Source organism: Triturus cristatus, chromosome 10 (assembly GCF_964204655.1).
Source record: "Triturus cristatus chromosome 10, aTriCri1.1, whole genome shotgun sequence".
Classification (NCBI taxonomy): Eukaryota; Metazoa; Chordata; class Amphibia; order Caudata; family Salamandridae; genus Triturus; species Triturus cristatus.
Window position 1 is genome coordinate 1,159,810,077 of NC_140593.1, and position 22,011 is coordinate 1,159,832,087.

At 43.4% G+C, this 22,011-nt stretch overlaps 2 protein-coding genes across 7 annotated transcripts in view; both read left to right on the forward strand.

Annotated features, from left to right (window-relative positions):
* The window catches only part of LOC146796820 (metalloproteinase inhibitor 4-like), a 129,013-nt gene extending 121,750 nt beyond the window's left edge, over positions 1-7,263 (forward strand). For all 6 annotated transcript variants that reach the window (XM_085629549.1, XM_085629548.1, XM_085629545.1 and 3 more), the window contains one exon: positions 6,186-7,263. In XM_085629549.1, coding sequence (XP_085485675.1) covers positions 6,186-6,332 — 147 coding nt within the window. In that variant the 3' untranslated portion in view covers positions 6,333-7,263. The remainder of the gene's footprint in view (positions 1-6,185) is intronic.
* Positions 1-22,011, forward strand: part of LOC146796821 (metalloproteinase inhibitor 4-like) — a 334,973-nt gene that overhangs the window by 121,743 nt on the left and 191,219 nt on the right. The window lies entirely within an intron of this gene.

The following is a 22,011-nucleotide window of genomic DNA, read 5'->3' on the forward strand; positions in this document are numbered from 1 at the left end:
GAGGTATCATACTGGTGTAGGGGTCTGTTTCCTTATTCTAACTTTCTCACTTACAGTCTTCCTCAGAGGATTTTCTGGAGCCCAGGAAATAACATTCTTATTGGAAATTCATCTTGTGGAAGAAGCCATTGTTCATTGGTTAAATAATGTGTTATCATGGAGATTCTTTAAAGATACCACTCTGATACACAATAAGGCGCATCTGCAGCAGCCATTACGGGTGCATTTAATGGCATTTCACTGTCTGATCTCCCTGCACAGGAGGTTGTTCACAACACTGTTGTGGTAGACAAGGTACTTAGTATTTTTGTTTACCCCCCACTAGTAATAACTTCTGATTTTGCTTTTGCATTTGAGTCTGCCTCCAGATGGCAGAATGAGTACTGAGATGAAGGATGGGTGGGGCTGAGGCATTGACCAGTCTCAAGCAGATGGCTCTTATGCAAACATGTTCAGCTATGGACTCCATGGTGAGCTGCCCTACAAACTATTTCTGTGGGCACTCTTGGGTGGGGGAGCAAGCTTGCATCATCCACTCCTGCAGCTGAATACACAGAATCCTCCACTACTTTGTACAGGGTCAAAAAGTCTATCTAAGACTAAGAACAAAGGAATTAGTGGGCTTAGCACTATAAATCTTGCTGGCACTCGTAAGGCTATATCTCTTACCAACAGTTAGGCAATTTTACTAATGTGATGATAACTAAACAAAACTCTGTGGCTACAGCTATCACTTCTAATACTACTAACACCATCAACACTTTGTCACTCTTAAAGGAACTCCGGTGCCTGGGCAGAACATAGCGCCTAGAAAAAGTATCACTTAGATTCTGAGGCAATTTCATCTTTCTCCATCCATTCCAAGTACATCCCATGCTTGGGCTCTTTATCTAGGGAGATCTCAGCTACTAAACATCGGATGTAGTCCTCTTTATCTGTAGCTTCACATGTATCTCAGATAGCACCTGTTTTACTAGATCGTGCTACTTTTCAATCTGATATCTTTATTAAGGCTAGTGAAGACCTGTCCTTTTTTTACTATCTGATATAGAATTGAAACAGAGGCTGAATTGGGGTTGGGCATAGGCACTAACTACTCGCTTTGGCACATTTGGCCGATATGTCATCATGGGATCTATCTGCAAATACCCTTGCTCCTTTGAAAGACACAGCTTATACAGGTACTACTACAGATAGTCTAACATCAAACACAGGTGCCACTAGTGCTGAGATGATGTACATTGAACCCATTGACAATCATATCCTAGGCACTGTTTACAACCTAATAAGGGCTCAATGTGAGAAGACAAGGAAGAACAGTGCACCAGCAAGCACGAATCATCACATATGTCTACCTTTAGAAGAGCAGGTAGCAAAAATTGAAGAAGCCACAGACACATGCACAGTCACAAACTGATACCAAACTACTCAACAGTCATTCATAATAAGCTGGAAACGTTGAAGAATTAGTGATGCCAAAATATCCTGGGGCCAGTAGGGTTCATGAAAAGACAGAGGACATAATATTTAATTGTTTATTATTGATCCGTTGAATAAGCTTCACATTTTTACCTGACTTAGCAAGTACTGCTGGCTCATCGGTAACCTGTTCCCCTCTATAGAATGCATCTTAAACCTAAGCTTAAGCCATGGCTCCTCCCTTACTCTGGGTGCAATTTACTTTCTTGAATACGTATACATTAGTTACATAAATGTTGATTCTTAATGGCACAATTATCAGCTCATATATCTATTTATAAATTAGAGGAGATGGTTTATCTCCAAGAACATGCTAAACTATATGTGATTTTTGATTTAAGACACAATTTGCTACCTTACCAGTTCGTGTAAAGGTTGTGCTTCAGAAGGGAAAATAGATCCTTCAGCAAGATGTGATCTTTGGCGAAGAACAGAAGTAGAACGAAGGCGATAATGTTGTCATTCAAGGTCTTAAGGATTAAGATTACTTTGTCTACTATCTCTGAGACCAGAACCTGATTCTCCGGCTTACTAATGTGATTACTGATGCAAACATAAGTCTGTCTGCGGATGCATGGTAAAAAGCAGTGAAGAGGGACATATTCATGTACACTCAAATTTAAAGGCCTACTATTTTTTTTTTTTTTCAATAATACTTTTATTAATAATTGAATGTTCGGCACTTGCAGAGTCACATCGGTACACATTTCTTTACAGAATTGAAAATAAACAATGTTGTGTGCAATATTGCAATCAGACATTATGGTTCCGTAGTTCTGTTTCTACTGTAGGTGAGGTGCACATTTCTCCCCGATATGCTTTCCACGCTCCCAATTTTTTGTTCCACTTTTTAGGACAGCCTCTGGATTTATAAACCTCCTATTCGGCAACCATACATCTATCCATCTCCGCCACCCATCCTATTATCAGTGGGTGATCTGCTGCCCCCCATTTTATAGCAATGGCTCTTTTCACTAATGTGTATCCCAGGGTGGTGAACTGTTGCTCTACGTTGGTGAGATCGGTCGCACCCCATATGTTCAGAATCCCCAGTGATGGTGTTAAAGCGATTTGTTTCCCTAGTGCATCCCGCATCTTTTCTGTGGACCTTTCCCATAAGTGTCGAATCAGGGGGCAATCCCATAGTATATGATAACATGTGGCCGCTTGGTTACATCCACGCAGGCAAAGTGCATCTTGCCTGGTCCCTATCATAGCTAATGTCACACCTGTGAGGTATGTCCTATGTAAGACTTGTAGGTGGATCAACCCGAAAACGGTGGTTTATGGCCGCCTCCCTTGGGAACATCAGGGCGGTTTGCCAGTCTTCCACCTCGATCTGTCCCAAGTCTGTGTGCTATTTGTCCCTGAGAATGTGAAAGGGGTCTGGTGTATTATTACATAACATACAGTATGTAAGGGAGATGACCTTGGTCAGGAGAGGTTCTGATAAGAGTCGATCCTCCAAGGGGGACGCATCAGGTATGATTGTCAGATCTGTGAGAGCTGTGTTAAGCGCATGATGAATTTGTAGGTACCGAAACATCTCACCTGGTGCCAATTCATATTGAACTTGTAAGTCCTTAAAGGTAAGTATCTTGCCCTTCTTTAGGAGATTGCCAATAGTAGATATTCCTATGGTGTCCCATCTGTCAAACCCCGCGTGATAGCAAAGCAGCCCAATTGTTGAGAGGACCATAGCGGCGTCGCTTCCGACGAACCCAGCATACAGGTTAGAGCAGTATCAGATCAGAACAAAAGGGGTATCTGGGAGATATCTCCCTTTGCGGGGTCTGGTATATAGGGCTCCCAGATACCCCTCTTGTCCGATCTGATACCACTCTAACCTGTATGCCGGGTTCGTCGGAAGACTGTATAGCCAATGGTTAACCGCTACCAATTGTGATGCCCAATAATAAAGCCGTATGTCTGGGAGTGCGATGCCTCCGTCAAACCACCCCTTCGTTAGTTTCTCTAAGGCAATCCGCGGTGTCCCTCCATCCCATAGTAATGTATGGACCTCCGTCTCAACACTATTAAAATAGGAGTCAGGGACATAGTATGGGCAGTTTCGGAGTAGGTAGAGGAATCGTGGCAGTGCTAGCATTTTATACAGGGCCGCTTGACCAAGCAGTGATAATGGTAGTAACCTCCAATGTTTGACATCATCCCTAAGTCACAAAGGCCTACTATTTGACACAACTCTTCTTCTATGTAATCTAAAATAGATGCAATTTTCTACTAATGTGTTATTTTTGCTGGAGGCTGATTAATTATGGTTGAGAAAGTGGTTGATGTTAGTGTTGTGGTCTGACCATTGCTACTCCATCTGACTGAATGATTGCTGCTCAATACAATAGGAGGATGACTTCCTCTTTGAGCAGCAGGGAGTGGATGTAGAGTATGTTGGTGGGTTAGATCTGCACATGGTTTGGGACAGGTTTTGCGTTGTGGGAGGTTTCAACAGTAGGGTGTTAGAGCTTTTTAGGGTCCGATTCGAACCCGATAGTTCAAGTTTTTTTGCCAGGTAAACAGGGGTGTTGTAGTGAATAACTTTGTGCATCAGGCAGGCAATCTCGCAACAGATCCTTGCTTCAATAGATAGCCAGTTTAGTTGAATTAGGTCTGGTGTGATGTGGTCATGTTTTCAGGAACCAGTGATGAGTCTGGTCACAGAGTTCGGAGTGGCTCTTAGAGTTGCCAATATAGCTTTAGGTAACCCAGCTAGGGTTGCCATTCCATACTTCAAGCGTGAGCTAACTAGGGATTGGACCGCAGACTGAATGTCCTCATGAGGCAAGAATGGCTTGATTTCCCTTAATACGTTTAGCAGATGATTGGCTCCCCTTGTAGTTGCACTGATGTAATCTTGCATTTGTCCAGAGTTATGCCTAAAGATCTTGCACAGTCAACAACATGAGGGATGCAGTTAAGAGCTGTGAGTTGTTTGAACCAGACTTGACTAGGTGCAGAGTGATTGTGGGGGGCAATCAGGAGGAATTCTGTCTTGAGATTAAGCAAAAGATGATTATGAGTTAACCATTTTTGAGTTTTTTGCAGCACACAGTTTAGAGTTTTTATGTCATCTGGCATGGAAATTCTCAAATACAATTGAGTGTCATCGGCATACATATGGTATTGAATGTTAGAGCAGTTAAGAATTTTGGAAAGTGGTTCTATGAAACTCCAATTGAAAATACAAATATTATAATGCATTTACATACTTATTTTGATCATCCTTCGAGAAATCATTTGGTTACTAGCAGAATGTGTTGCTTTTATTGGGCAAGCCTTCCAAATTACGCTAAGAGATGCAAATTCTTGCTCTCAAACTTAATGTTACAAGCGTAATGCAGAGGGTGTCAAACTCCGCAAACTCCAATGGTGCAGCAGAATTTATTGCCCACCCCTAATAAATACACCAAACAGCTACTATCATAAAGTGAGAAATTTGTACTCAGACAAAGGCCACGTTTTGTATTTTAAAAAAAAAAAAGCAGTGGCTAAATATCTGCCAAACAGTTTTGATGTCTAGTCAGACCAATAATTACAGTGTTTGTAAAAGACATAAAAAATGGCGCTATATCTGGTACTTTGTAATAATGGCTCTTTTATTTTCAGGTGCTAATACAAGTGGATGGTAATGCATCCATTCAACTTAAGAAGACATTAACAATTTTCTTAGGAAAAAACTATTTTTACTGAGTCCATAAAGGCAGCTTTAGATTGCATAGTAACTTTTCTACCAGAAACATGCTGTCCTAAAAAAAACCTTTTATTCTTTTAATCATCTAGTTTCATCCTCCAGTAGTGGGGTAGTGCGAGAGGGGGAAGAGAGGGGAATGGGAGCGGACACAGAGAGAAGGGACTGGGACTGGAGGAAAATAACACAAAAATCAATACAATTTGAAACTGTGTCCAGTACAGTTAAAGAGTTCCAGTGGTGTGGAAACAGGGATTGGGGAAAAGGGACAGAGGGGAGAGAGCAGACAGGGACAGAGAAGAGGGACCGGAGAGCAGTGGAAAGTGGGGAGTGGATTGGAAGGGGGCGGAGGGTGGGAGGCCAGGAGAGGGGGCCGGGTGTGAGAGGGCGCGCCATAGAGAGAGTGCGGTAGGGGAGCACGTGGAAGGAGAAGAATATTGGGGAGTGGGTGGGAGGTGGGTTTAAAGGCCAGGTGATGGTGTGAAGTCAAGGAGGAGGTGAAGGTGGAGAGAAAGTGTATGAGGAGATGGAAGAGGGATAGAGAAAGGGATGACAGGTCAGGGTAGGAGAGAGGAGGTTAAGGGAGGTAGAGCGGAGAAGGGAGATGGAGGCGCATAAAGATCAGGTTATGGGGATAAAGAGAGGAAGAGGAGTGGGAGAAGGGAGGGGCAGGAGGGGGGTGACAGGACAGGATTGAGAGGCCATGGATGGGGCTAAGACTATACGTTGAGTACAGCAGATTTAGTTAATAAATAAGTATCTTTAAAATGGGAACATGGCTGATAGGCTGCATATTATTTTAGCAAAGACCCTGTGTATCCTAATTGCTAAGATTTTGAATAATATTTTCTGTAGAATGGGCAATTATATAGTTGGATAATAAATGTGTTTTAAGGCTAATCTGCAATAGGTATTAAGAGTGAATGGCTAAACAGTATCACAACTTGTGCTAATGTACTTTGATGAAGCAGGACAGTGATATATTTTTGCATTTATTTCCTAGATTTCCAGGTACAGGGAAGATTCCGAAAAGAACTATTGTGTTCTTGATCACTGGAATGATCTTCAGCCAGAAGTCAGCGACCAGGACCAGAAACAGATGTGTGTCCCAGATGGGCCTGGCATGTGCTCTTGGAAGAATATTAAGTAGCATATTGTCAGGCGGTGTCTGGTGTGGGGAATTACACTGTTCACATCACCTTAGTAGAGTATAACCTGCCCATTTACCCTTCAGTTACAAAATGTTCAAGCAATGGAATGTAACATGCAATTCACACTAAGTCCAAACTCTAGCTAGATCTGGTCCTGGGCCCCCAACCAGGCCGTTGTTGATGCGATGTGAAATAGCATACCCATAAATATAATTTGCCATGAAATATTAGTGTGGACGAGCCTCTTCACAACTGTTTGAGGTTTTGAATTGTGTACTTGGACAAACTTTACGTCTGCATCAATATCCGTGCAAGATATATTTCTGAAGAATTTTCCTGTATTAACATTTCTGTGGAGAAAATGTTGTGGGTAAAATTGTTGTTTACCCATACAGGTGCAGGATTTTTTTCTTCGCAGTTCATGCAATTTGCATATTTGTACAACTTCACAAAGCTCATGAGATTTTCACAAAAATCCTTACAACCTTAGCTCAACCAGCCTATGAAACAATGTCAGACTCATGGTCTTTCACATGACAGTAACATGCTTGACTACTTTACATGCTCAGCTCTTGAAAGACTACCATCTGAATGAACAGCTGAAAAGTCTATGTTCCTAAACCTTAATGAAGGCCGGCTTGAGGGGTAAAAAAAGTGGCTTAGCTAGGGAAGGGCGGGGGGATTGTCCGCACCGGGCAGCACTGTTTTTTGGGTGCGGCGGGAGTCATGTCTGCCAGCTGCCAACCCCCACCCCGGAGCAAGTCGCCCGTCACCCGCCAACCCCCCCCCCCCACTCTTACCGGCACCCGGGCAGCAAACTTAAGGGCTGCTCAAGGCAGAAGTACATCTAGCTACGCCACTGGGTAAAAAATGTTAATTCTTACTGCATCTACACCTCCACCCTTTGAATAAAGAGATCAGAAATATATCAAAAGTATGTCTTGTGGTTGTGTAGACCTAAAAACTGATTCCTTTACCAGATTCTTGCTTTTGTGAAGAAGTACATTTGTGCTTTTGTCAGATGAGTGCTCTCATTGCTTTAGATGACCTCATCAGAGAGATTAAGGAGCCACAAAGGTTTACTCTCCATAATTTGTTGAATCCCCGACCTTCGTGGTGATAGGTGATCAATTTTCTTGAAATGTTTTCCCAGATCAATGCAACAGTAGTACTTTCCTGCTCCAGGAACAAAAGAAATCTCAAAAAAGGCATCCACAGACATGGCTCTGGTTTGCAGCATGCCATTGCGATAAAGGAAATACTGAAACTACTTGCAAAAAAGCGTCGCCAAGAAATCTCTATACTGAGGTATAGATGGGCATGAACAAACCAATCGCTTTTGCTTCCAATGCAAGGCTTCATCAGGGTTATGTCTGAGGCAAAAGGATGCTGTTTGGTGTATGAGGCTGATGATGGAGGTGACTGAAAGCTACAAGAACTAGGTAGTTTGCTGGTCGGTTGTGGAAACGACTCTCCATGGTTCCACATTCCAAGTACTTTTATTATCTGATGGCCCGATTCACAGAACCAGACTGAAACAAAATCCTAAACTGACTACTCATGGTTTTGAGAGAATGCACTTACGACTGTCCTCAGTTTACGTCCGCACTCGTGCTGGAATTTCCACACCCAGAGCGGAAGCTCCACACCCGGAGCAGAATTTGCACCATCGGGCCTGAATCTCCGCTTCCGGGCCAGAATACCCACAATCTGGTGTTAATTGACTATGTCTGATGCACTGTGGGTATTCCGGCCCGAGTGCGGACGTAAACTTAGGACAGTCGTAAGTGCATTCTCTGAATACCGTGAGTAGTAAGTCTAGGATTTTGCCTCAGACTGGTTCTGTGAATCGGGCCATGTATTGTCATATTGCTGAAGCAGACATAGCCTGTGAACATGATACTCTCTGCAGCAAGTGGTGTCTAGGTAAACAGCCACTTATCTCCGGAATAAATGGCAGGGGTGAGCATAATTTGCTGTAGTATAATTGAGCGAAAATACATAAAATTATGCTAAATTATGCAATGAGCATAACTCAGAAGTTGGCGTAATTTTTGGGCACATGTGGAAAGGTATAGGAGAAAATGTAATAAACCAATGAGCTTTAGTTCAATGATCTCAATCTTGAGTGGGGTGTATGGGAGTCCACTTCACTAGCATAAAGAGAAAGGGCTGCGAATAGGCGAGAGGTCAGGCTGATATTAAGGAGTGAGGAGAACTTCAGGCACAATATCCCTCTTCCTGTGTATAGAACAGGAAAACAAACCAAGGGAACAGATAAACCGTTTAATCATACTATAAGAGAAGAATAACAAGTATAGCAAGTAAGAAAATGCACAGTGCAATCATGTATGTATTTTCCCTCTATAGGAGTGCATTTCCTTTCCCAAAAAGAGGCCATAATTGTGTACACAAGATGGAAGTCGTTGCAGTTGAAAAGAAGCAAATGTGGCAATATATGTAGGGCCAAAGTGAAAGGAAGATTGGGGAAATAGTAGCAAAGTAGGTTGAGTGAAAATGTCTTGCTATGAGCTCCACATCTCCAACCAAGCAAATCGATGAATAGCTTGGGTTCCAAGGAGCAAACCCAAACCCCCCTGTCCCTCTTTAGAGCAAAACAGTAGTAAGAACAATAGTACTTGTTTTAAAGCCTTTGGTGTATAGACAGCAATTTGATTTGCTGGTGGTATGTTCAGTGGTACACCAGCAGATAGGGAGTCCGATAGACATCAGGCAGCAAATATGGTAAGAGGCCAAAGAGCATTCAAAAGAATGTCACACTTGTGGCCAATTCTCTCAGTCCTCCTGTGGAAAACAAATAGATTATGTGATGAGCTGCTCTCATTTGTCCTCTCCAGACATTGATGTTTCTGCAGCAGTAGCTTAGCTTCTCCTCTGGCCAGACAGCTGGCAAAGTGAGAGCAAACCCACTTCTTAGGGTTCCAGTGATGACTAATGCCAGTCCCGCCAATCCCCATGGACACATTTATTTCTTGTTGAATTTAGGATTTTCACGCCTGGGTTCCCTCTATCAAAAGGCAGGAAGTTTCCCCTTCTTGAACTTTCCAAGGACAGTCCCTGATGACATCAGGGTCATAAGGTAAGCGAGTTACAGGCAACTAGATCTTTTTATATAGCCACCTCAGATCTTCCATGAGTCCTTAGGGCCAGTAGCACAAGTTGGTTGTTTATGCTCCTAGGGTGCAACACTGGGCATGTAGGAATATGAATCCAGGATCTGGAAAATTAGTTGTAAAGTCGGGAAACTCATGTTTATCAATGGGTACCACTCTCAGCAACATCACATTCCCTGAATATATGGGCAAGGCAAGATCAGTTCCAAAAGATACAGGGAAGGAAATTCCATGCAGGCCCATCTGTGCTCATACATTGGTGCCCTTACACTATCTGATAAGTGTGCAATTTATTCTTTCAAGGTGACACTCACACTGTGAGTTTCCACTGGTCACCCATATTTATATTCTCTATGCTGTGGGGCCCATAAATCATGGCTGTAGGTAAAATGCTTTAATTTGACTCCTCCATATAGCGAGACAGATTTCAATACGTAATTCTGATTCAGAAGCAAAAATTGTGCTTTAAAAATATAGTGCATTCTCCCGCCAAAGGGGTAAAAAAAAAAAGAAAATATTATTTTGGGTTGTGTTTGGCCACAGCGCCCGGGTGTGGTTGAATGGGGCTCAAACATGAGTCCTAGAGGAACGAACATGAAAAAACCCAATATATCTATCTATCTATCTATCTATCTATATCTATCTATATCTATCTATATGTATATATATATTCACTAAAAAAAAAAAACATAGGTTTCACACATGTTATAGTTAGCTGGACATTTCGCTCGTAAAAAAACAATAAAATTCCCTCGTTATAGTTAGTTCAGCTAACTATAACTCGCGCGCCCGCAATCCACTGCTGATGACGTCACATATTACATCACTCATGACATGGTCAGTGACATCACTCATGACATCACTCATGACATCTCAAATGACATCACTGATGACATCATCCATTGAGTATGTGTTTCTGAACAATTTTAATATGTTTAAGATATACAGGGAAAAGCCTGTTGAAGAATGAGTGGGTGTACAGGTGTGTAAATGGATGATTTTCTGTGGCGCGTAACTGACTCTATAAGTGAGTCATTAAATCTATCTTACTGCAGACTAGTGACTAAACTGTGTAAATGTTTGTATGTGTCTGTATGTTGGTGTATAAGTGGCGGCATGGTTTTGTGAATACCTATATAAGTGTCTATATGAGTTATTGATTGCTTGTCTCAGTATCTGTATGGGTTCCTGAGTGTTTGTGTGGGTAGGGTGTGTGTGACTCTATGCATAGATGTGTGAGTGGGTGATTCTATGGGTGCATGGTTTTAAGAGTGCATCTGTGATGGACTGTATGGTTGAGTGAGTGTATGTATGGGTGTGTTAGGGATTGAATGTATATCTCAGTGGTACATTTGTGACTAACTATATATGTGAAAGGCAGTATATATGCGTGTAAGAGTATATAAGTGGGTAGATGTGAGAGTGTGTAATTGTGAGACTGACTGTATGGATGAGTGTGTGCTTGTATCAATGATTCTATAAGAGCGTAAGAATATGATACTATTTTTATGAGTAAGTGAACTTGAGTGTGTATAACCGCATAGGTGAGTAAATGGGAGTGTGATTATTTGCATGACTGAGTAGCTGTGAGAGTACCTCTATGGATGATTGGTAGTGTGTGAGTGTCTATATAGGTGTATAAATGCATATGATAGTATTGTATGGAGTGACTGTAAGTATGAGTGACTGTACAGGTGAATGAGTGGAGGTGTATGCAGACAGAGAGTTAATAAGTGGGTATGTAGTTATTGGTATTGCAGTATGTATGGTTTTGAGAATGGAACTCTTACATTTTGAGTTGGTGTATCAAAGGCTATATTAGGGTGTGAGAAGATGTGGTAATTTATCATATACTTGACGTCATCAGTGATGTCATTTGAGATGTCATCAGTGATGTCATGAGTGATGTCACTGACCATGTCATGAGTGATGTAGTTCAGTTCAGTTCATAAGGCTTTATTCGGAGCTTAAAAACAAAGTCCATAAAAGCACGTACATACATAAAAACAACTTCATCATTTTAACAATCAAACATATAAAAGTACTTTAAAACAGTTTTAAAATGACAGATTTGGCCTTGCTTTAATAGCCCGTAGAAGAAAAGTGGCAGTGAAAAAACAGACATCAGGTGACGGGTTAAATAACAGTTTCATAGTGTCTTTTACAGTCCTAACTCCATATTTCCTAAAAACAGGTTTTAAAAAAGCTGATCGGATATTCCCGTAAAATGAACAAAACAGTAAAAAGTGCATAGTGCTTTGTACAGTAATATTGTCACATGGGCAAGGACCAATTGGATGTTTCCTAGTGCTTGGGAATGCGACCAGATGATGAACAATGCCAAAACGGAGTCTTGTCAGAACAAATCGATGGGAGGGTCTTGAAACAAAACTCAAGTACGGTTGAAACCCTGTCGTTTCACTAAAACTTCCATAAAAACGACAGGTTGTTAAATTACCACTGGTCCTCCCTCGCTTCTCATCCCTGTGGTTCATAAAAGTAGATTTCAACTCATTTTTGGTCAAACAAGAGGCGGCATAATGATCCTCTAATACATTAAGATCATAAATTTCAGAAAAACTATCAGAAACAAATTTTACCCATGGAATCGATAAATGCTTATCGGTGGAGAGACAATCTTCAATAATGGCTCTATTTAAAGAGGTCTCTTCCTTTATCCATATTGCACGCCAAAGCATAAGCGGTCTAAGGGCTACATGGTCTGAGAGATGTTGAATTTCAAACTCCCTATGCACCAGGTCGGTAGAAGCCGAAGTGGGTAGACTTAAAAGTCTTTTAAGAAAGATATTTTCCTCCACTTGAAGACTACTACTCGGTGCGTGCCCCCATATACCGGCACCATAGAGAGTAATAGAAAGGCACCTCATTTGGTAGATTTTCAGCATATCCATGAGCCGTTTATCCCCTAATTTAGAAGCAAACTGAAACACCCCGTGGGCACTTTTCGCCATTCTACCCCTTACATAATTGATCTCATTGGGCCAGCTACCTAATTTAGAAAAGGTGATACCTAGGTAGTTGAAAGTGTCCACAGTTAAAACCTTTTGTCCTTCAATGAAAAAAGAATGTGGTTTCTTACAACTATTGCCACACTCCATGACAAAGGTTTTTGATTTATTGATCTTCAACTTCCTGTCCTTAATGAACAGAGAGAATCTGTCCATTAGACGTTGCAGACCGATGGGAGTCCTAGATAAAATAACGGCATCGTCTGCATAAAGTAAAACAGGAATATGGAAATCAGGGGTTTTAGGGGTATCAGCCGCTACAGTCTTTAAGACCGAATCAACCTCGTTAATAAAAAGTGTAAAAAGCAGGGGGGCGAGTACACATCCCTGCCTGATACCACGTCTAATAGGGAACTTAGGGGTACATTCCCCAGCCGAGCCATAACGTACGCTCGATCTAAGATTGGCATAGAGCCGGGCCAAGAAATGAACAATGCCCTCTGGTGCTCCCATTTCCAGGAGTTTCTCCCATAAAATCTTATGATTCACCATATCGAAGGCACTGCTCAAATCTGCAAAGCAGAGAAAAAGAGATCCTTTTTTGGCCTTCGTATATTTCCCTATTAGGAGTTCAAGGTTGAGGCACTGTTCTACTGTTCCCCGTCCCTTCCTGAAACCATATTGAGAGTCGGCCAGGATGTTATTAGAATCAGCCCATTCTTCGAGTCTAACCAAGAGCACCCTACTCATAATTTTCACGTAGGAATCAAGAAGGGAGATTGGGCGATAGTTCTTGGCATCACTTCTCTCCCCCTTCTTGTATATTGGTACTATGATAGATTCCTCCCATGAGGGTGGGACGCCGAGGCAGACTGCTGCATTAAACACGATTGTTAATAACGGGCCCCAGATCTCAGGTTCTTTTTTGTAGACATCAATGGGCACCCCGTCCGGCCCCTGGGCCTTACCTCCCTTGCTGGCAGAGATACTATCCTGAACCTCAGTACTGGATATATCTAGGGGAATGGCAGACCAGTCATCTCGCTCTACATCCGGGGTTTTATTCGACTCGAAAATCATGGAAAAATGGGAGACCCAGCTTTCTACGCTAACGTTAGCAGTCAACTCAGGCATCTCCTCATTTTTAAGAAATGGACGATTAACAGTAGCCCAGAAAAGAGAGGAATCTGAGGTTTCAGCCGCTTGATCTAACTTGTCCCAGGCGTCTTGCCTTAATTCGGCCTTCCTATTATTAATTGCAGACCGATAGGTGGCTCTAAATTCCCTTACCAGATTTATGTCTGGGTTTAGCAGCAAGTGCCTCCTTGAGACCCTTAAGTGCATTAGTACTGGCATGGTCGAACCATCCCCTTAGCCTGCATGATTTGCCTTTTAAGAACACTGTAAATTTAGCATCAATGATGGTGTTAATATTAATAAACTTACGGATAGTTACATCCATCGATTCTTTACTCTCTAAAATAACGGAAATATCATTTAAACAACTATTGATAATGGAGTTGGACAAGGTATCTGCTTTGTCCCCTTTCCACCTGATTCTAGTGCCATTGGAACGATGGGGTTCAATATTAGCAATTATGTTAGGTTTAGGGCCCCTTTTCGCCTTCCATAGTACGGCCTCCATAGTTAGACAATTGTGATCGCTAATAAGGTTATCCACTATCAGAGGGGCCGTACACCACTGGTTAAGGCTGGATGAAATGCAAATGAAATCAATCACAGTATTTGCATTCCGGCCCGTAAATGTGGGGATGATTTCACCAGAGTCACCCGTCAGGTTCTCCAACAGTTCCGTATCATAGGTCACCAGGATTTTGTTTAATGATTCTCCATAGGTGTTGTGGGGAAAGTGACAGACACCCTCCCCCCAACAATTAACAAAACCACAGGCCCTATGGACAGGAGATGGACAAACAACGGTGTTAAAATCCCCTAACCAAATAAAATCAAACATAACATTGTTACCCGTTACTATATCTGCCAAAGCGGACTCTAAAGCAAAAACTACCTCATGTCTGGTGTTGTCAAATACATTATTGTAAAAGTTAATTAAAAGGATATTTCTACCCAGCTCCTGAGAAAGCCATAAAATCTGAGAGTGGGCCCCAATGGTTACATGGCACCTCTACAGAGATCAGAGTCAAAAGCCCACCCTTTGCTCTGCCCGAAGTGGAAGCCACAGCCGGCAAGTGGTAAGAAACAAAACCTGAATAATTAATGGGTACCAGACTCCAGGTTTCCTGAAAACAGATAATACTAAAATTATTAATAAAATCAAACCATCCTAGACAGGTATCCTTTTGTGAAAGGCCAGCAACATTCCAACATACAATAGAGCACCGGCCTCTGTTGTCTAATATGGTAGGTGTAATTTGATCAATCCTGTCCCCAACACTAATGATCGGTCTTACAGTTCTGCTGTCCACTGAGACATCAATTAAATTAACATTGGGGTCTTTTAGACCAGTGGTCTCTACTGATTCATAAGCCCCACTGATCGGACTACAATTTCCCCTTCCCATAGAGACAATCGCAGACCCAGGGACCACCGAAGGTAGCCCCAGTCAATCATTACAGTCAAGGCCACTCAGAGGCTGAAATCTGTTAAACGTGGGGATGGTAGGGCCATCGCACATATTCAGGCCACTAAACCTCCCCTGATAACGCTCAGCATCTGGTTGAATATCGAAATCTCTGTAAAAGAACCCCAAGGGGCGTAAGGATATTCCTTCATCCCGTGTGGGAAGAGAAGCAGCTTTAATCAGCACAGTGGAGGTGAGTTGGGGGTTTCGGAAGTTAATAACTATACAATCCCCTCCACAAGTCTTGGGTGATTTCCCCACCCAATTCGTTCTTCTAGTGCTCAGAATATCCCCCGAAAGTGCAACTGGAAAACCGCACTGCCTATGGAGCCAATCCACGGTTTTGTTCTTTAAAGATGAATGTGATTCAACAAAGCCGTGGTTGCTTCCGGACGTATTTGATGGGGGGACATTAGTTAATACTGCTACAAATGGTGCACAGGACGGTGGTAAATCCGGCTGAGGGCTGCTAAAACTGTTATGACTTAAGTTGGGGCCAATCTTTTTCCTCAATACTGAGTTAAAGGTTGATTTAGCTTGGACCGGCATCTGCAAAAGGGGATTAGGTACAACAGGGATTGCTACACTATCGTTCTCAGAGCTAACATTACTGCTCTCGATCGTCATTGTGTCAGATATGTGGAGATTGGAGGACGCCACATCGGATACCAACTCTTTATCAACGGCAGATACTGCCTTTACGGTGCTTACTGTACTTAAGAGGGTATCCACTAAACCACCCAGTCTGGTTACTTCATCAGTAATTGTAGCAAGTTTGGTCAATAGGGGTTTAACAAGGAGGTCAAGCTTAGCCTCTAGAGCATTAAGCAAAAAATCTAGTTGCCCCTTATCCAAACTGATCGTGGGGCCATCCTGTAACTTAATTGGGTCATGCTGAATATTGGGCATTGAGGGGTCAGTTCTTTTAACAGGGCGATTCCCCCCACGTTTGGGCTGATTGGTTTTACTGTTAGTCCTGCAGGAACGTATTGATCTTTGTGTCCTGGGGGCCTGCGCAATTGGGGATTTTGGATCTAAAGACAATTCTACGTCTGATGCTACTTCATTGATGGGCGTAATAATGTCAGTGGTCTCACCTGTGGTATCATTGAGGTCAACCAAAATGGGGCTGTCCAATAGATTCGTATGAACACTAACATTGAGGATGGAGGTTGACTGAGATGCTAGCTCAGTGGGGAAGAAGGACCTATACTTTGTGGCCCCGATCGTCCTAGGGACTTTCTCCTTTCCTGATTAATTTTATCCACCATCTTTACTAGATAGTTATCCATAGTGGACAACGCAGCCGTTGGTTTAGCTTTGGGCATTGCAAATAGCAACTTTTGGCAGAACCAATAGTGCTATGCACAGAATGACACACTGATAATCAGCATACGATAAATAACCAAAGATAATGGCCCCCTCCTACCCGCTCCTGTCCCGGACTATCTCAGACTGTCCGCCCTTTGTCCGGGCTTAGTCCAGGGCGTCCCGCGTCGCGTCCCGCTCTGCGTGAACCGTTGTTATTTGGCCTGCACACGAGCCAATAGGCGTTCAGGACTGTGGGCGGGAGGGCGGGCCGCTACACACCTGCGTGCCTCACGGGCTCCTGGGACCTGCAGTCCAGTCCGGCGGCACCTCTCCAATTCCCACGGATTCAGCAATCCATTAGCGCTGCCCCTCCAGCAATGACAGGCTCAGCAGGTACAGGCAACTTACTCCAGCGATGCGGGACCCGCGCCAGCGGGTTCCGCGAGGTAATTTATGTGGGCTGTGGGCGGGAGGGCGGGCCGCTACACACCTGCGTGCCTCACGGGCTCCTGGGACCTGCAGTCCAGTCCGGCGGCACCTCTCCAATTCCCACGGATTCAGCAATCCGTTAGCGCTGCCCCTCCAGCAATGACAGGCTCAGCAGGTACAGGCAACTTACTCCAGCGATGCGGGAACAGTGATGTAATATGTGACGTCATCAGCAGTGGATTGCGGGCGCGCGAGTTATAGTTAGCTGAACTAACTATAACGGGGGAATTTCATTGGTTTTTTATGAGTGAAATGTCCAGCTAACTATAACATGTGTGAAACCTATGGTTTTTTCAGTGAATTTGCAAGGTTTTTTAAATGCTAATTCCTAACTATAACGTGTGTGAAACCTATGGTTTTTTCAGTGAATTTGCAAGGTTTTTTAAATGCTAATTCCAAACTATAACGTGTGTGAAACCTATGGTTTTTTAAGTGAATTTGCAAGGTTTTTTAAATGCTAATTTATGAATGTATTATTATATTTTTTAAATATTTATTTTACAATAAGCTACCTATATATATAGTTATAGATTAACTTTATCCTGTAATATGGAATAGCTCCGTTTTTTTCTTCTTTTAATTTGGATAGAGTTGAACAGCATAGTTAATATCTTCTATAAACTTCTAAACACTTTTACAATTTTTTTTTTTTAAAGTGTTTTTGACCGTGCGCGCATGCGTACGTGCTCCGTGTGCGCATGCGTACATGATCCACATGTGCATGCGTACGTCATGCGTGCTCCGTACACGCATGCTCCGTACACGCATGCGCGCATGCGCGTATGCATGCGTGCTCCGTGCGCATGCATGCGTGCTCCGTGCGCGTACGCGCATGCGCGCGTGCTCCGTGCACGCAACGTGTGCGCACCGTGCGCGCACGGCAGGTCATGTGATTTAGAAACAACACTTTTCATTTGTTTATAGTAGTTTCAGGTCATGTGATTAAGAAACAACAGTTTTCATTGGTTTATAGTAGTTTCAGTTCCAGAAACTTCCAACACCACACCCAGTCCCCTCATTATTACTTCTGATTCCCTGGGAAAAGGAGCTGAGCAGCTTTTCCAGTACTCCAGTACTTGAGAATGGCAGAGCAGCAGTCATCTTCTGGGAGTGAGCAGGAGACCCTTGTGCCACAGAGACAGAGGAAACAGAAAAACTCTTTTATATGGCAATTTTTCACTTTTCCAGAGGGGCAGAAGAAGTTGAATGCTCCAAAAGTCACCTGCACTATTTGTAATGGTGTCTTATCAATAGGAGATCCTAAAAAGAAATACTCTTTTACTATCTTCACTATGATCAGGCACGTTAGAGATGTGCATCCTGTGGCTTATGCTCGAGCTGTTAGAGAAAACCCTCCAGCAGCTCAGCCGAGCACATTCGCAGCAGCTCCGCCGAGCACATCATCGGCAGCTCCGCCGAGCACTTCGTCTGCGGCGGCAGCTTCACCTGCTTCTGTTCCTCTGGATATACACCCTCTGTCAACCGGCGAACTTGCCTATGGCTTGGGTGCCATTATTTCAGGAAAGCAAGCGGCATTAGTGACTCTGCCTGGCCACAATCCACTTGGAAATACTTGCAAAATTTCGAGCAATGTGTGATGCTGCTTACTCAAGAAATATGACGAGCACTACGATTACCAGGAGGCCGTTGCTTTCGGCCACGCCCACTGAGGCGAGGTGATCTGAATATAAATGTTGCCGCCAAAAATGCCTCACCATTGACTTTTGATTTTTCAGCCCCTGAGGAAGTGTTTAGCATGAAACGCGTTGGGCTTGAGGAAAACATCGTGTTGGCTAGGGCTTGGATGCGATGCTGCTTCCTGCAAATAAAGAAATCGTTGGTTATACTCACCCGATGTGTGGCGTCTTTGACAACAGGCATAACTTTGGAATTGTTGTTTAGCGGCTTGGTGCCTGAGCCGCCGAAGATTGCCCTGGTGCTGCGAGGCATCCCAGCGAGTTCGTCAACCGGCGAACTTGCGTATGGCTTGGGTGGCATTATTTCAGGAAAGCAAGCGGCATTAGTGACTCTGCCTGGCCACAATCCACTTGGAAATACTTGCAAAATTTCGAGCAATGTGTGATGCTGCTTACTCAAGAAATATGACGAGCACTACGATTACCAGGAGGCCATTGCTTTCGGCCACGCCCACTGAGGCGAGGTGATCTGAATATAAATGTTGCCGCCAAAAATGCCTCACCATTGACTTTTGATTTTTCAGCCCCTGAGGAAGTGTTTAGCATGAAACACGTTGGGCTTGAGGAAAACATCGTGTTGGCTGGGGCTTGGTTGCGATGCTGCTTCCTGCAAATAAAAAAATCGTTGGTTATACTCACCTGATGTGTGGCGTCTTTGACAACAGGCATAACTTTGGAATTGTTGTTTAGCGGCTTGGTGCCTGAGCCGCCGAAGATTGCCCTGGTGCTGCGAGGCATCCCAGCGAGTTCGTCAACCGGCGAACTTGCCTATGGCTTGGGTGCCATTATTTCAGGAAAGCAAGCGGCATTAGTGACTCTGCCTGGCCACAATCCACTTGGAAATACTTGCAAAATTTCGAGCAATGTGTGATGCTGCTTACTCAAGAAATATGACGAGCACTACGATTACCAGGAGGCCGTTGCTTTCGGCCACGCCCACTGAGGCGAGGTGATCTGAATATAAATGTTGCCGCCAAAAATGCCTCACCATTGACTTTTGATTTTTCAGCCCCTGAGGAAGTGTTTAGCATGAAACGCGTTGGGCTTGAGGAAAACATCGTGTTGGCTGGGGCTTGGTTGCGATGCTGCTTCCTGCAAATTAAGAAATCGTTGGTTATACTCACCCGATGTGTGGCGTCTTTGACAACATTTAGCGGCTTGGTGCCTGAGCCGCCGAAGATTGCCCTGGTGCTGCGAGGCATCCCAGCAAGATCGTCAACCGGCGAACTTGCCTATGGCTTGGGTGCCATTATTTCAGGAAAGTAAGCGGCATTAGTGACTCTGCCTGGCCACAATCCACTTGGAAATATTTGCAAAATTTCGAGCAATGTGTGATGCTGCTTACTCAAGAAATATGGCGAGCACTACGATTACCAGGAGGCCGTTGCTTTCGGCCACACCCACTGAGGCGAGGTGATCTGAATATAAATGTTGCCGCCAAAAATGCCTCACCATTGACTTTTGATTTTTCAGCCCCTGAGGAAGTGTTTAGCATGAAACGCGTTGGTCTTGAGGAAAACATCGTGTTGGCTGGGGCTTGGTTGCGATGCTGCTTCCTGCAAATAAAGAAATCGTTGGTTATACTCACCCGATGTGTGGCGTCTTTGACAACAGGCATAACTTTGGAATTGTTGTTTAGCGGCTTGGTGCCTGAGCCGCCGAAGATTGCCCTGGTGCTGCGAGGCATCCCAGCGAGTTCGTCAACCGGCGAACTTGCCTATGGCTTGGGTGCCATTATTTCAGGAAAGCAAGCGGCATTAGTGACTCTGCCTGGCCACAATCCACTTGGAAATACTTGCAAAATTTCGAGCAATGTGTGATGCTGCTTACTCAAGAAATATGACGAGCACTACGATTACCAGGAGGCCGTTGCTTTCGGCCACGCCCACTGAGGCGAGGTGATCTGAATATAAATGTTGCCGCCAAAAATGCCTCACCATTGACTTTTGATTTTTCAGCCCCTGAGGAAGTGTTTAGCATGAAACGCGTTGGGCTTGAGGAAAACATCGTGTTGGCTGGGGCTTGGTTGCGATGCTGCTTCCTGCAAATAAAGAAATCGTTGGTTATACTCACCCGATGTGTGGCGTCTTTGACAACTGGCATAACTTTGGAATTGGTATATATATATATATATATATATATATCCTGCTCCACTGCACCTTGGAAGCGCGGCACACTGAAGGCGGGTGCTTTGAATGCGGAGGTGCCCCGCAATTACTATCGACGCTCCATGACTCCTTCAAGTTCCCAAAAAAGAATCAAGCACTCACGGGTAAGCAGTACGGCAGCCTCGTTTATTTCAAAGGAGTAAACAACAGACGCGTTTCGGAGCTAGTCCTTCCTCAGTGTTGTTGCTAAATTCATTGTGAGCTACATCTTATATACATCACTCAAAATTAGACATAGAGGAGGTCAGAGGGAACAGCGGTCCGAAATGTTTGGGCGCCATCTTTGAGGGGTCAAAAGATAATAGTTCAGATACAAACATAAATGAATATATAATTATCGATTTAAGCTGTGAAATTTTAAACAATTAATGTTTTTCAAAGTATATTAAAACATTTCATCAATGCAAGTGCAATAAATTTATCACATTGGATATGTTTCACAGTACAATCTTTTAGTTATAAAGCCGTGGATCGGCAATCCGCCTGTATCAGGCGATTTATGACCCCATGATAAGTGTCGGACACAACTATTCATTGGACCATAATTATGCAATATTTAGTATTTTGCCGTGTATCGGCATAGCTGGTCAAATGATAAAAACCAATTTCAAGAAAGGAGGAATGGTGCGAGGAAAGAGAAAAAGAAAAGAAAAAGGTGAGGGAAAAACAAGAACAGAAGAAAGAAAATGTGACACATATTTTATCAGTCAATGCTAGACAGCTTATTCAACTAACACACATTGGGTCATATTCAAGATTACAGTTGATGATTAATAGGTCAAGTGTTTCTGAGTAGCAGTTGCTCCTGGAGTATCTATTATCTAGGTCCCTAGATGTACAATCAGTTCTTCTCCTGAATTCAACCCATATGGGGTCTTCGTTTGGAGATCAATTATATATCTTGACTCCAGTCGCCTCAATCTTGCTACTCTGTCCCCTCCTCTGACATGTGCCAAGACACAATCAATCGCAAAAAACTGCAGCAAATCCCTGTTACTATTATGTTTTATGGCGAAGTGTCTCGCTACGGGGTAAGTGAAATCTTTTTTCGCTATTGCCCGCATGTGTTCCAAAATTCTGAATTTAACATTATTCACAGTACTTCCCACATACATAAGTCCGCATGGGCATTTCAAGCAGTATACCACGTATGGTGTTTGGCAAGTCAGAAATTTCGAGATGACTCTTTCTTTAGGTAAGCCTTTAACATTGTAGTGAAATACTCTTTTGCTAAAGGCGCAGGCTTTACACTTCCCACAGGGAAAAAAGCCCTTCATTTCTTTTAAAGTGCCCAATTTGCGGGAAAT